At 46.3% G+C, this 14491-nt stretch overlaps 1 protein-coding gene across 4 annotated transcripts in view; it reads left to right on the top strand.

Moving 5' to 3' along the window:
* Positions 1 to 504: 504 nt before the first annotated feature.
* The window catches only part of GABRA3 (gamma-aminobutyric acid type A receptor subunit alpha3), a 161936-nt gene continuing 147949 nt past the window's right edge, over positions 505 to 14491 (top strand). For 2 of the 4 annotated variants that reach the window (XM_077283362.1, XM_077283360.1), the window contains exon 1: positions 505 to 605. In XM_077283362.1, the coding sequence (XP_077139477.1) occupies positions 590 to 605 (16 nt within the window). In that variant the 5' untranslated portion in view covers positions 505 to 589. Of the gene's footprint in view, positions 852 to 14491 lie in introns of all 4 variants that reach the window. The other 2 variants (XM_077283363.1, XM_077283364.1) reach the window with 2 other exon arrangements.

Below are 14491 nucleotides of genomic sequence, written 5' to 3'. Positions count from 1 at the left end.
GCTTGGTGTATAAAGGTCTTGTATGCCATGGTATAGCATTGGCATAAACTCCCATTTTGTGTGTGAATCCAGATCATGGTATGGAGGAGACGAGAGTGTGTTGGACATCTGTATTTGTGGGATCTGTTCTTTTCATACAACCCATGGTCTACACATTATTTGCCTGGCATCCCCTAACAGCCGTTGTCTTCTGTCTTCATTCTGGGTATATGATATGACCGAAATACCATCTGCATGGATGATATTTCTGTCAGAACATACAGAAATCGAAGTGTCCTTCCATTAGAGGCAATTGGCCTTCCTTGCACTAGACTGGAGCTGAAGTATGTCCCTTTTGTCGGTCACAGCAGGCCGACACGTGACCTCATTGTGTATAAATGGTGTACTGAATGCTAGAAATGGCAATAATAGGAACAGAAAGGAGGTGTGCTGGGCAAGCAGAAAAAGGAGAGGAGGAGGAGGAGGGGGTCTGTGTCTCCATCTGATGTCAGCCCTCCCTCCCTCCTACATCTGGAAAACGCTTCATTTGACGAAACAGACTCAGAGGCCATACTACATACATCACATCTACAGATAGAAACATGAACCTATGAGGGGATCTATGGGTCAGTAGCACAGGTGGATTGTTATATTGTGTGGCAGCTCCAGGAATCCACGGGAGCTTGGATACATGAGTGATCGTTGGACTGACACCTGCAGAAATTAAAGGGAATCTCTACATGGTCGGAGTCAGAGGTGCATCAATCACTGTGGTGTCTGCGGGATTATTGTGCTGGGCTGCAAGTGGCAGCAGGTATCCATAGTGGGCATTGTACTGTGGAGTCCAAGCAGAAAGGGGTCCACAAGCAGAGGTATGTATGTGTGTATGTGTGTGGCGGTCATTTATTATTCCGTGTGTATGTCTGGTTGTGTTCTGCTCGGTACGCTCCCTCCTCTTCTTCATCATGTGTTTCACACACTTTCATGGAGATTTCTCCGCTGTTTGGACGTGCGTTATCCAGGTTACTCCATATTTACAAGGCGACCTGCTGCTTGTCTCTGCTCCTGACGCTCCACCGGTCACTATTTTATAGATTTCTTTGTACTTGTGCCGTGAGGTTTCCACTTGCCCTATTTTCCGTTTCTTTGTACTGCTGCCTGAATCTGCTGTGATGGTTGTGACTGGTTATTATTTTATATTTCCACTGATCACTATTTTATACAATGTGATTGATTACAGTACCTTGAAAAAGTATTCATACCCTGTGAAATTTTCCACATTTTTTCACTTTACGCCCACAAACTTAAATGGGTTTTATTTTGATTTTATGTGATACAACACACAGTAAGAAGTATTTGTGAAGTGTAAAAGAAATGATTCTTGGTTTTCTAAGTATTTTATAAATCTGAAAATTGTAAGGTGCATTTGTATTCAACCCCCTGAGTCAGTACTTTGCTAATTCGCTATAATTACTGCTGCAGTCTTTTGGGGTCTGTCTCTCAGGCTTTGCACATGTAGAGGTGACATTTTTGCCTCTTCTTCTTTCCACACTCGCTCTCGCTCTCGCTCAGTGAGATTGGATGAAGATATCTGTGATCAGCAATTTTTAAGTCTTGCCACAGATTCTCAATGGGAATTCGATGTGGATGGTGACTGGGCCACACACATTAATATGCTTTAAATTAAACCAAAGCTGGTCAAAGTGTAGCCTGTAGGCCACATCCGACTCTTTGGCTGTTTTGGTCCCACACTAAGACAGCCTAAGGGCTGAAAACAGTGGCCCAAGAGTTACCCCAGGCCCTCACCCCGCCGGTCCACCATCTACTTCCTGGTGTCACTTCTATCCTCATTCTCAGAATGCAGACAGCGGTGAATACATTGGTGGAGGAAGGAGCCTCCGATTCCTTACAACAATCGTCGCGTGCGACTGAGACGCGACGCTGTCATTACTTCACATCTGCTGTGTTGAGAGTCGGTGCACTGGAGACAGGAGCAGGGTTATGTGGGGGCTCATATTGTAAAAAGGGGGATTAAGTGGGGTTATCCTGCTGGAAGGTGAACCTACACTCCAGTTTCAACCCTGTTGCTGCCTCTAACAGGTTTTCCTCCAGGATTACCCTTTATTTAGCTCCATCCATCTTCCCATCAACTTCAACCAGCATCCCCGTCGCTGCTAAATTCCCACAGTATGATTCTGCCACCACCATGTGTGATGGTGGGAATGGTGTTTTCAGGGTGATGTGCAGTGTTAGTTGTCCGCCACACATAGCATTTTGTATTTAGCTCAAAAATTCTAATTTGGTCTCCTCTGATCAAAGCACCTTCTTCCACATGTTGGTTGTATCCCTTACAGGGCTTTGGGTAAATTGCAAACTGGAATTCTTAAGGCTTGCTTTAAAAAATGACTCTTCCCTGAAGGCCAGATTTATGCAGTATACATCTTATAGTTGTCCTGTGGACAGATTCTCCCTCCTGAGCCATGGATCTATGCATCTCCTCAAGGGTGACCATGGGCCTCTTGGCTGCTTCTCTGATTAGTACTCTCCTTACTTGGGATGTCAGGTTAGGTGGAAGGCCATGTCTTGGTAAGTTTCCAGTCGTGCCATACTCTTTCCATTTTTGTATGATGGATTGAACAGTGCTCTGTGAGATGTTCTTTGCTATTTATTTTATAACATAACCCTGCTTTACTCTCCTCTACAACTTTATCCCTAACCTGTCTGGTGGGCTCCTTGGTTTTCATGATGCTGTTTGATCCCTTATGTTCTCAAACAAACCTCTGAAGCCTTTACAGAACAGCTGTAGTTATACTAAGAACAAATTACATGCAGGTGGACTCAATTTAAGAATTATGTGATACTAATAGGTCACTCAGGATTTTATTTAGGGGTATCAAACTATAGGGGGCTGAATATAAATGCACCTCATAATTTTGAGATTTATACTATTAAAATAATTAGAAAACCATGTATCTTTTCCTTTACTCTTCACAAATAGTTTTACTTTGTGTTGGTATGACATAAAATCTCAATAAAATACATTTAAGATTGTGGGTGTAACATGAACAAATGTAGAGTTCACGGGGTATAAATACTTTTTTAAAGCACTATATGTGTGCACATGGTAATTGACAGGATCCTGAAGACATAGTGTTCCTTTGCTCAATGAGTGTTTCTGCCTTGTCACTGGAGCTCCTACACTCCCTGACAGAAGTTATGTCGCTTATCCATGTTATGTAAATAAAAGCTTATAACCTGACGTTAAATTCATCCATTGGTTGTATAAATTATTCTTTTGAAAGCTGAAACCCTCCGAAATGTGGTTTAGGTTAAGAAAATAAATTGGAATCAATGCAGAAATATTGATCAGTTAATGGACACAGAATGGTCAGATTTTGGCAAGACAGAAGTTTTGTCGCTTGGTCATATAATGCACCCAATCCTAGTTTACATCCTCACATGTGCTCAGTATATGATTGGTTAATTAGTGTGTGTATATAAAAAGAAACCCAGCACCCCAGACCTTCACTTGAACTGCAACTTGAGCTCTAACAACATGCCAAAAATCAAGCCTGCGTCCAAAGCCTGGATTATCAAGAGGCTGAAGACCAGATCCACTGCAGAGGTGGCTGGCACCTTTAATGTGTCTCAACGTCAAGTACAAAGAATTAAAAAAAGATTTGAAGAGACTGGAGATGTGCTTGACAAGCCCAGGTCCGGCAGACCCCGCAAGACAACTGCTCAGGAGGAACGTTGTTGGTTAGAAAGTCCAAAGCAAACCCCTCTTTCACTGCAGCAGAGCTCCTACAGGCCTGGTCACCTCAAGTCCCTGTGTCAACTAGAACAGTTTGTAGGATTCTGTCTCGAAATGGCCTCCATGGTCGAATCAGTGTCCAGAAGCCAGCATTAAACATAAGGCAAATAAAAACCGTGTGGCATTTGCAAAGTCCCACAGCCTGCTAAACAGATGGATGCTGGAAAAGTGGCCGAAGGTTGATTTCTCTGATGAATCTTCAGTAGAATTACACCACAGCTGCCGCAAATACTGCAGGAGACCTACTGGAGCCCTTATGGATCTAAAATACACCCAGAAAACAGTTACATTTTGTGGTGGAAAGATCATGGTCTGGGGTTACATTCAGTATGGGAGTGTGCAAAACATTTGCAAGGTGGAAGGCAATATCAATAGCCTAAAATATCAAGAAGTATTAGCTACCTCTTATATTCCAAATCATAAAAGGGGTCAAATTCTGCAGCAGGATAGTGCTCCATCTCATACATCCATCTCTACAACAAAATTCCTCCAGGCAAAAAAAATCAAGGTGCTCAAGGACTGGCCAGCCCAGTCACCAGACATGAACATTAGGGTTGAGCAAAACGGATCGGACAAATTCAAAAATCGCCGACTTTCGGCAAAGTCGGGTTTCATGAAACCCGACCCGATCCTAGTGTGGGTTCGGCCATGAGGTCGCCGATCTGAGCGCAAAAGTCGCGTTTCATATGATGCTTTCAGCGCCATTTTTCAGCCAATGAAGGAGGACGCAGAGTGTGGGCAGCATGATGACATAGGTCTCGGTCCCCACCATCTTAGAGAAGGGCATGACAGTGATTGGCTTGCTTTCTGCGGCATCACAGGGGCTATAAAGGGGCGTGCACGCCGACCGCCATCTTACTTCTGCCGATCTTAGCATAGGGAGAGGTTGCTGCAGCTTCATCAGAAGAAGGGATATAGTTAGGGAGGGAAGATTAACCCCCAAACTGCTTGTGCTGTAGCGATTTCCACTGCCCAACACCACCTTTGTTTTGCAGGGACAGTGGAGGCTATATTTTTGTGCATCAGCTCTGTAGCTTATTAGGCTGCCTTATAAGGCTCCCTGATAGCTGCATTGCTGTTTGCACGCTGCTGTGCAAACCAACTGCTTTTTTAAAAGCAAAAATCCTGTTGCTCCTTTCTGCACAGTTATCTTGTTTATTTGTCCACACTTTTGTGTGCAGCAGTCCTTTTTATTGCTGCCATACTTGTCCTGAGATCATTGTAGGGAGATTGAAATTGTACTACAGTCCTTTTATTTTTTCATATATCTTCCAGCCACTTTCTGCCACTTACATTGTGTTGTTTTATACACCGGGCCTGAGTTTTGGTTCAGTCTCCAAAAAAAAAAGTGATTTTCAAATTCTCACAAAGTGGATATACTTCAGTCCTGTTAGTTTGTCGTATATCAGCCAGCCACTTTCTGCCACTTACATTGTGTTGTTTTATGCACAGGGCCTGAGTTTTGGTTCAGTCTCCCCCCAAAAAAGGGAGATTTAAATTCTCAACAAGTTTATATACACCTTCTACCTTGTTTTACAGTACCATATAACGGTTGTTATTTTGGTTAGATATTCTAAAAAATGAGGAAGTCTGGTGGAAGAGCTCGTGGGCGGTGGTTGCCAGCTGGTACTGATGGTGGTGGTGGCAAAAGCACAATAGCACCTAAGGCTGGAGGTGTTGAGCCAGCGTCATCGTGATGATCTAACCTTCATTAAAATGAACCAATCATGGATTTCAAATTATTTTGCCCCACCTTCCCCTGCTGACAAGTAGCTTGCCTGAAAAATGTCTTGCTTTTGGCCTCCTCTTACTGATTTCTCCAATTCCTCCATTTGCAGCTGCTGAATGACCACCATGGGCCATTTTTATACCTCCCTAAATGGGCTGACTCCCCCCACAGGGCCGTGGTCACCACCTGGCGCAAGCACCCGTGCGGGTGCCATTTGCCTGGACAGGTGGGTGGGCCCACTCTTGGGTGACAGCACTGGCACAGGGTCCCTCATAGTACAATGAAGTGTCTCTGATCGTGGTGGTGCACAACCAACGTCAGACACACCGTCGTAATATGAGGGGCCCTGTGCCAGTACAGCGGCCCACGAGAGCTCGAACAGTGCTCTACCACTTGCAATACTTACCTCTCCCTGCTCCACCACTGTGTAGTCTGTGCTGTTAAATCCTTCAATGGCACTGCCAATACAAATTTGTTGAAATGATAGATGATAGTTAAAATATACAGGGGCCCTGGCCTCCATTTAGACCAGTTAATACTTTGCGCCTACTACCACTGTCTGCTACTCAGCAGAGGAGCCCACCCCTGTACCTAGCTATGCCACCTGTTTATTTATGTACAATTTTTTGGCAGACATTTAGCCCACTTTATTATTTGGGCCTACTAACTTAGTCTGCTACTCATTACAATTTTCTGACACTGAGCAAAGCAATGTCGCCTGTTTATTTATGAACAATTTTTTGGCAGACATTTAGCCCACGTTATTATTTGGGCCTACTAACTGTGTCTGCCACTCATTACAGTTTTCCTCCACTGAACAAAGCAATGCCGTTTATTTAGTCCTGTTACCACATTTGAACTGCATTTAGCCTACTTTATTATTTGGGCCTACTAACTGTGTCTGCCACTCATTACAGTTTTCCTCCACTAAACAAAGCAATGCCACCTGTTTACTCCTGTTACCAATTTTGAACAGCATTTAGCCTACTTTACTATTTGGGTCTGCTCACTGTGTCAGCCTATCATTACAGTTTTTCTCCACTGAACAAAGCAATGAAGCTTGTTTAGTTCTGTTACCACATTTGAACTGCATTTAGCCTACTTTATTATTTGGCCTATATCTTTGTTTCCTCCTCATCCTGCCCATTGCCCAGCCACTGCTAGATGAGTCTGCTGGTACATTGACCCAGACCACTACATTCCCCTTGCATTCTACACAGCCAGAATCTGACCCTGCTGAAAGCTAGGTTCCCCTTCCCGCATACTATACCACCTTACACGGGGACAAAGAGGAAGGTGCAGATGAAAGTACAGGTTCCTTCATTAGGTGGGGGTCATACTCGTTGGCAACATCACTGGTACAGGGCCCCTCATAGTACGCAATAGTGTCTCTGCCAGTGGGAGGCGCCACCCGCCGTCAAACACACCGCCGTACTATGAGGGACCCTGTGCCAGTGCCAACGAGTGGGCCCCCCCTGCTTGCTCAGGATCACAGCACTTGCAAAGTTGAAATACTTACCTCTCCCTGCTCCACCACCGTGACGTATTCCGCGTTTCCTGGGCCCAGGAAAATCTTGAGCCAGCCCTACCCCCCCCCCAAAACTTTAGCCAAATGGCCCCCAGTTTTCAATGCCTAACTATCATTTTAAAGTAAATTAAGTTTGACAAGCTTAAGTAATAAGAATTGATGTTTTTGGCATTAAAATGGGCACTGTAGGTGTTTTGACTTTGATTCGCCATTGACTTGCATTGGGTTTCGTGTTTCAGTCGGCCCCCGACTTTTCGCAATAATCGGCCGATTTCACCCGACCCGACTTTTGACAAAGCTTGGAAGACAAAATCAAAGAATCTAGATGAACTCTGGGAGACATGTAAGACTGTGCATTCTTTGTTATTCATAAATTGTATAAATCATTGTTGAACCGCATGGATGCAGTCCTTGAAGCTCATGGAAGTCACGCAAAATATTAAATATGACTCTAATAGCACCACAACTTCATTCACCAATGTTATGCAACATATATTTGTATTTTAAGTTAATTATTTGTTTGAATATCACATTACTTTCTGTGGGCGACAAAACTTTTGTCTTGCCAAAATCTGGCCATTCTGTGTCCATTAACTGATCAATATTTCTGCATTGATGCCAATTTAATTTCTTAACCTAAACCACATTTCGGAGGGTTTCAGCTTTAAAAAGAATAATTTATACAACCAATGGATGAATTTAATGTCAGGTTATAAGCTTTTATTTACAGAACATGGATAAGCGACATAACTTCTGTCAGGGAGTGTATATCACTGACTTGACAGGCAGGAAATTTTGTCACCTCAGAAAGCAGCAGCTGTGAGCTCCTGTTGTTTTGTCTGTATACTCACTTATCATAACTCAATTATGCTTCCCCCTTTGGCCAGGAGCTGTAGTATGTTGCAAACATGTACTGCTCTGCATGGATGGAAGCAGTAAACAATAGTGTACAGCAAGTGTCCATTTATAAGATTATCCCAGTACAAGAATATTTAACACATGCAATTGCGGAACTTTTTAATATTCCTATATCCATTGATTAAAATGTACTTTGTTCGTGGGACACCCCTTTAAGAGGTGCTTGCCTCTTAATTTGGCACACCTTACTGCAATGCACAGTTCATCAAGATTGGCATACACAACACCAGCATTAATGAATTGGGTCCTCTGTGTTTGAATCCTCCTTAACGGTATGTCCACACGATGTGGATTGTAATGTCTGTGCCAAGCGTCCCCGTATGGTTCCCCTCCCCACTGCATGCCGGCACGCCGGCATACTCAACACCCCGGCCGCAGAAGTGTCCTCAAGACCCTCATCTTTTCCTGTGCACACTGCACTGTGTTACAGCGGCACGCCTAGTGTGCGCACTTTCTCCTGCTCTTAAAGGGGCAGCACGTGCACATGCTAAAATTCCCCCAGCTAACAGTTGGGAGGCATTTAGTTAGATTGAACACTTGAAAGATGTCTCCCAGCGAATAGCTGGGAGGCATCTTGTGTAAAATGCACCCTCCCCAATAGGGAGGTGCCCGAGCAACCTCTATAGCTTTGTCTTAATAGTTTTGGTGTGTGCAACTGTATGTTGCCAGGTCCATCTCCTTAGTTTGTTAAAGTTATTCCCATATCCTGTGTTCCCAATAGTCTAGTATAGTTTGTCCGTGTTCCTGTGACCGCTTCAGAGGTATCCTAATCCTGAAACCGTGTCAGCAGTACCTATACCCGATTTCCTAGTCCCTGGTCCTAGTGCGGCTAGCTCCAGAACTGCTTCCAGATAACTGCGTGAGTGAATAAGAAAGCATCTTCTATATCCAAGCTGTCTGCACAGACCATCTGTCACTGTATCCTGCCTCACAGTCTCCAGTCTCGTCTCCCCATCCAGTGAACCTGACCACTTGGGATCAACAGATGCAGTACCAAGGTTTGCCTGGAAGTGGTACCTGGCGGCTACCTGTAGCCCAGTCTGTCTCCACCATCAGAAGCTCCAGTGAACACTTAGCCGCTTAGTTATGCCCTTCCTGGGCAGACCCGGCCCTGCGGCACAGTGGGTCCACGAACCACGTGTGCCACCTGCGGGCATGACAGTTAACTCAAGCCATGGATCCCTCTGATCCCAAGATTCCCCAGGCCTTGGAGCTGTACCAAGAGATCTCCCATCAGCAAGATAATAATAATAAATAATTTCATGAATTTAAGGACTGTGAATACCCAATTGGATGCTTTGACCACAGACACTTCTTCTGCTCCAGCTCAAGTTGCCGTAGTTATGGCCGAGTCTACTCTGCCTGCGACTTTTGCTCCAGGAGTTAATCTTCATTTATTGTCTCCACCACGACTCAGCAGTAACCTTAAGTAGTGATGTGAACTCCTGAACCAGTACATCCTGCACTATGAACTTCTGGCCCATCAGTCCCCAACTGATCGTGTTAAACTGAGATTCCTTATGTCCCATCTTGCAAGAGAAGCCCGAGAATGGATTATCCCCTACTGGAAGAGAGGGGATCCTGTTACTATGGACCTGCAGGCCTTCCTGGTGGTCTTCCGAAAGGTCTTTGATGAACCTTGTTGTGCTTCCTCCACTGCGTCTTCCCTGCTCAGACTGCATCAGGGAGAATTGTTCATCAGTCAGTATGCCATCCGGTACTGAACCTTGTCTTCCAAACTTAGATGGAACTGGAACGCCCACCAGGGCAGTGGGGTTATTCGGTTCTGGGTCCGGTCGCAATTAAAGGGGATGTCACGGTGGCTGCGACCCGGTCCGTGGCCCTCGGCACCCAATTCAAGGGGAAAGGTCCCTAAAGAGGATTTTGGAATAAAGTTTATTTGTGACACCACCTGTGGTTCTCGGTCAGAGGGACCGACGCTGCTTAAAGGGGGTCCTCTGGCATACCTCCCTAACTTTTAAAGATGGGAAAGAGGGGCAAATTTTAGGCCACGCCTCTGACCACACCTATTCATAACTAGTCACACCCATATCCACGTCCCAACCACACCCATTTAGCACTGCTGATCACACTGTTTAATAAAGAATAAGTATAAACAAAAAAATATGGCCACACAGTGCTCCATACTGTATAATGGCCCCACAATGCTCCATACTGTATAATGGCCCCACATGATGCTCCATACTGTATAATGACCACACATGATGTTACATACTGTATAATGGCCACACATGATGCTCCATACTGTATAATGGCCACACAGTGCTCCATACTATATAATGGCCACACAATGCTTCATACTGTATAATGATGATGCTCCATAAAGTATATTGGTCCCACATGATGCTGCGTACAGTATAATGGCCCCACATGATGCTCCATACACCTCGTACACATGCAGCTCCACTCCATACACCTCGTACACACGAGGCTCTGCTCAGTACACCTTGTAGAACATGCGGCTCTGCTTAGTACACGTCGTACACAGGCAGCTCCGATCCGTACACCTCGTACACACGCGGATCCAATCCGTACACCTCGTACACATGCGGCTCCGATCCGTAGACCTCATACACATGCGGCTACGCTCCGCACACACACGGCTCCGTACACCTCGTACACACACGGCTCCGCTCACATCGTAGTACTGCACAGACTTCTCCATACCTGATATATCGATCTGCAATGATAGCAGCAGAGGCCAGTAACAGAGGAGGCTGTCAGTGTCCATCCCACCATGCTCAGCCCCACTCATTCCAGGCATGATAAGCCAGGCATTAGCGCCACTGCTGCTTACATTGACACCCAGGCTGTGTCCGGGAGGTAAAAGCCCTGGTGTTAGATGCCAGTGTACAGTCGGGGCTCCCGGCTGTAGATGTGTCCCACTCCCAGCAGCTCTGCTTACAATGCAGGCAAAGATTTCAGCACCCCCACACACACACCCAGTGGCGTAACTAGAAAGTTGTGGGCCCCGATGCGAACTTTCAAATGTGGCCCCCCCCCCCCCCAACCATGCAAAAATATTTTCCTCCCAAATTCAGATTTTCCCTATTCATCTCGCACACTATAGCTTTATTGCAAAGTTGTATAGTGTGATCGCAGTGGCGTAACTATCCGGTGCCCCATCCTGGTATATATCTGTCCCCCGTACTGCCATTGTTATGTAATTTATAAAAGAAAATAAACCATTACACTCATCAGGGGCTTACATAGAAGTCATGGGGATCCATATAAGAAGTATAATGCACCCCCATAGTACTCCTTATAATATAATGCACCCCCAAAGTCCTCTATATAATATACTGCACAGTTCATAGTCATCCATATAGTATAATACACTCTCCATAGTAATCCATATAGTATAATACACTCTCCATAGTCATCCATATAGTATAATACACTCTCCAAAGCCCTCCATATAGTACAATAGTATAATACACTCCCCATAGTCCTCCATATAGTATTATACACTCCTCAGTCCTCCATATAGTATAATACACTCCTTATAGTCCTCCATATATTAAAATACACTCCTCATAGTGCTCCATATAGTGTAATACACTGCTCAGTCCTCCATATAGTATACTACACTCCGCAGTCCTCCATATAGTATAATACACTGCTCATAGTGCTCCATATAGCATAATGCACCCCTCATAGTCCTCTATATAGTATAATACACTCCTCAGTCCTCCATATAGTATTATACACTCCTCATAGTCCTCCATATAAAAAAATACACTGCTCAGTCCTCCATATAGTATAATACACTCCTCATAGTGCTCCATATAGTATAATGCACTGCCATCGTCATCCATGTCATACAATTCACTTCTCATAGTATAATGCACCCCATAGTTCTTCATATAGTATAATGTATTCCCCATAGTCCTCTATACAGTATAACGCAGCCCACATATAGTATAATCCAGCCACCCCACAGAGTATAATGCAGCCACCCCACAAAAGTATAATGTAGCCCCACCATACAATATAATGTAACCCCCATAGAATATAATGCAGCCCCCCTCATAGTATAATGCAGCCCCTCCATACAGGTGCAGTGAGAAAGACATGGGCAAATGGTGACAATGGGGCAGGGGAGAAGGACACAAGGGGGCTAGGGGAGACAGGCACAATGGTGACACGGGGGGCTAGGGAGCAAGGAAGACAGGCACAAGGGAACACATGCGGGCTAGGAGGCAGGTGAGAAGGGCACAAGGGGACTAGAGGGCAAGGGAGACTGACACAAGGGGACACACAGGGACAAGAGACACAAGCACAAGGGGACAAAGGAGACAGGCACAAGGGGACACACAGGGACTAGTGGGCAAGGGAGACTGACACAAGGCTACAGACAGGAACAAGGGACACAAGCACAAGGGGACTCATGGGGACCAGGAAGAAGGAGAAGGGCACAAGGGGACACATGGGGACTAGGGAGCATGGGAGACAGGCACAAGAGGACACAAGGGGACTCCGAGGGCAGAGTAGAAGGGAAGCAAGTAGACGGAGTTGCAAGGGGACAGGGGAAGATGGGGAGACTTGGGAGCAGGAAAGAAGGGGCACAGGGATTACGAGGACATGGTAGATGGGGAACATACGGTGAGAAAGGGGGCAGGGCAGATAGGTCACATGGGGACAAGGGGCTGGGAATGCATGGGGGGAGCTGGAGGACTCAGGGCATGGGAGATGGGGAGCATTGGGGAGGAGTGACAAGGCGCATACGGGGGCCTGGAGGAGCACAATGGCCTGAACCTGGGGACCTATGAGGACATGGGGCACGGGAGAGCAGGGAGGAAACGGGCCTGGTGTCACAGGGGGCCGAAGACGGCGACACACGGGCAGCAGACACACCTTACTGCCGCCGGTCCCGTACACCTCCATGTTCATCCCTGGATCCTCCACATGGCTAAGCGGCTGTGGCATGCCCCTCCTAGGCGGTTCAGTCCGCGTGCCCCCCGCCCGATCAGGAGCCGAATGTTCCTTGGACCCAGAAGCCACCACAGGCTCTGCCAATATGGCAGCCGCCATCACCTGTGCAGATGCTGCACTCCCTGGGTCCTGCAGACAGCAGGTGCACGATGAAGTGATGTCATCACGCACCCGCAGTGTCAGAGGCAGAGGGGAATGATGGGAGAAGGAGCGTCAGCTGACGCTCTCTCCTCCATAATTGCTTTGAACTGTACTGGCATCATAGTGGCCAGTATAGTTCAATGCAGCAGCAGCAGCGGGGGGAGTCGGGTGCCTTTGACCTGCCGGGCCCCTGACCTGCCAGGCCCAGTCACAGCGGCGACCACTGCGACCATGGTAGTTACGCCCCTGCCTCACACACACACATACTAAAGATCACACACACACACACTACAGATCACACACACACACTACAGATCACACACACACACACACTACAGATCACACACTACAGATCACACACACACACATTACAGATCACACACACACACACTACAGATCACACACACACACACACTACAGATCACACACACACACTACAGATCACACACACACGATGCCAGCTCATACACACATCTCACACTCTCCTCTCTGGTACAGGGCAGGCTGATATAAACGTGCATCTCCTCAGCTTCTCCTGACTACAGCAGCTCTGTGCTGTCCCGCACCTCCCCCCTGCCCTCACCTTCTGTCCCGGGGCTGCAGAGCAGGAGAAGCTGTCTCACCGTGCTGACTGGAGCTGCTTCTTATCTCTCACATGCCCTGGCTGCCCCCTCCCCCTAGATACACCTCTGACTGTTGCCGTGAGGGAGAAATCTCCTGCACTGCAACATGGTGTCATGTCATGGTTCCCAATGGCAAGGGAACGTAAGAAACATATAAGTAACGAACGAGCTCTCGGGTGATGGAAACTCGAGTTGACCGTGAGCTAAATCTACCACACAACTAACAGTAGCCAATGAGCATACCTACGGCTTCCTATATGCCACGCGCCAGCCGGAGGACTAACTACGCCTGGTAGAGGAAGAAACAGACCTGGCTTACCTCTAGGGAAATACCCCAAAAGATGATAGCAGCCCCCCACATGTAATAACGGTGAATTAAGAGGAAAAGACATACACAGTATGAAAGTAGATTTAGCAAAGAGAGGTCCACTTACTAGATAGCAGAAGGATACAAAAGAGGACTTCACGGTCAACTGAAAACCCTTTCAAAAACCATCCTGAAATTACTTTAAGACTCCTGTGTCAACTCATGACACAGGAGTGGCAATTTCAGCCCGCAAGAGCTTCCAGCTACAGAGAATACAAAAACTGCAAACTGGACTAAAGATACAAAACAAAAGGACAAAGTCCACTTAGCTGATCAGCAGACTAGTAGCAGGAACATGCAACCGAAGGCTCTGGTTACAATGATGACCGGCAAGGAAAAGACTGGAGAGCAAGGCTAAATAGGAAACTCCCAAACACTGATGGAAGCAGGTGAACAGAAGCAGCAAAGTGCAAACAAGTCACCAGTACCACCAGCA

This window comes from Ranitomeya variabilis, chromosome 2 (assembly GCF_051348905.1).
Source record: "Ranitomeya variabilis isolate aRanVar5 chromosome 2, aRanVar5.hap1, whole genome shotgun sequence".
Taxonomy (NCBI): domain Eukaryota; kingdom Metazoa; phylum Chordata; class Amphibia; order Anura; family Dendrobatidae; genus Ranitomeya; species Ranitomeya variabilis.
Note: the sequence above shows the minus strand (reverse complement) of the source record. Positions and strands in the feature narration are given on the sequence as shown.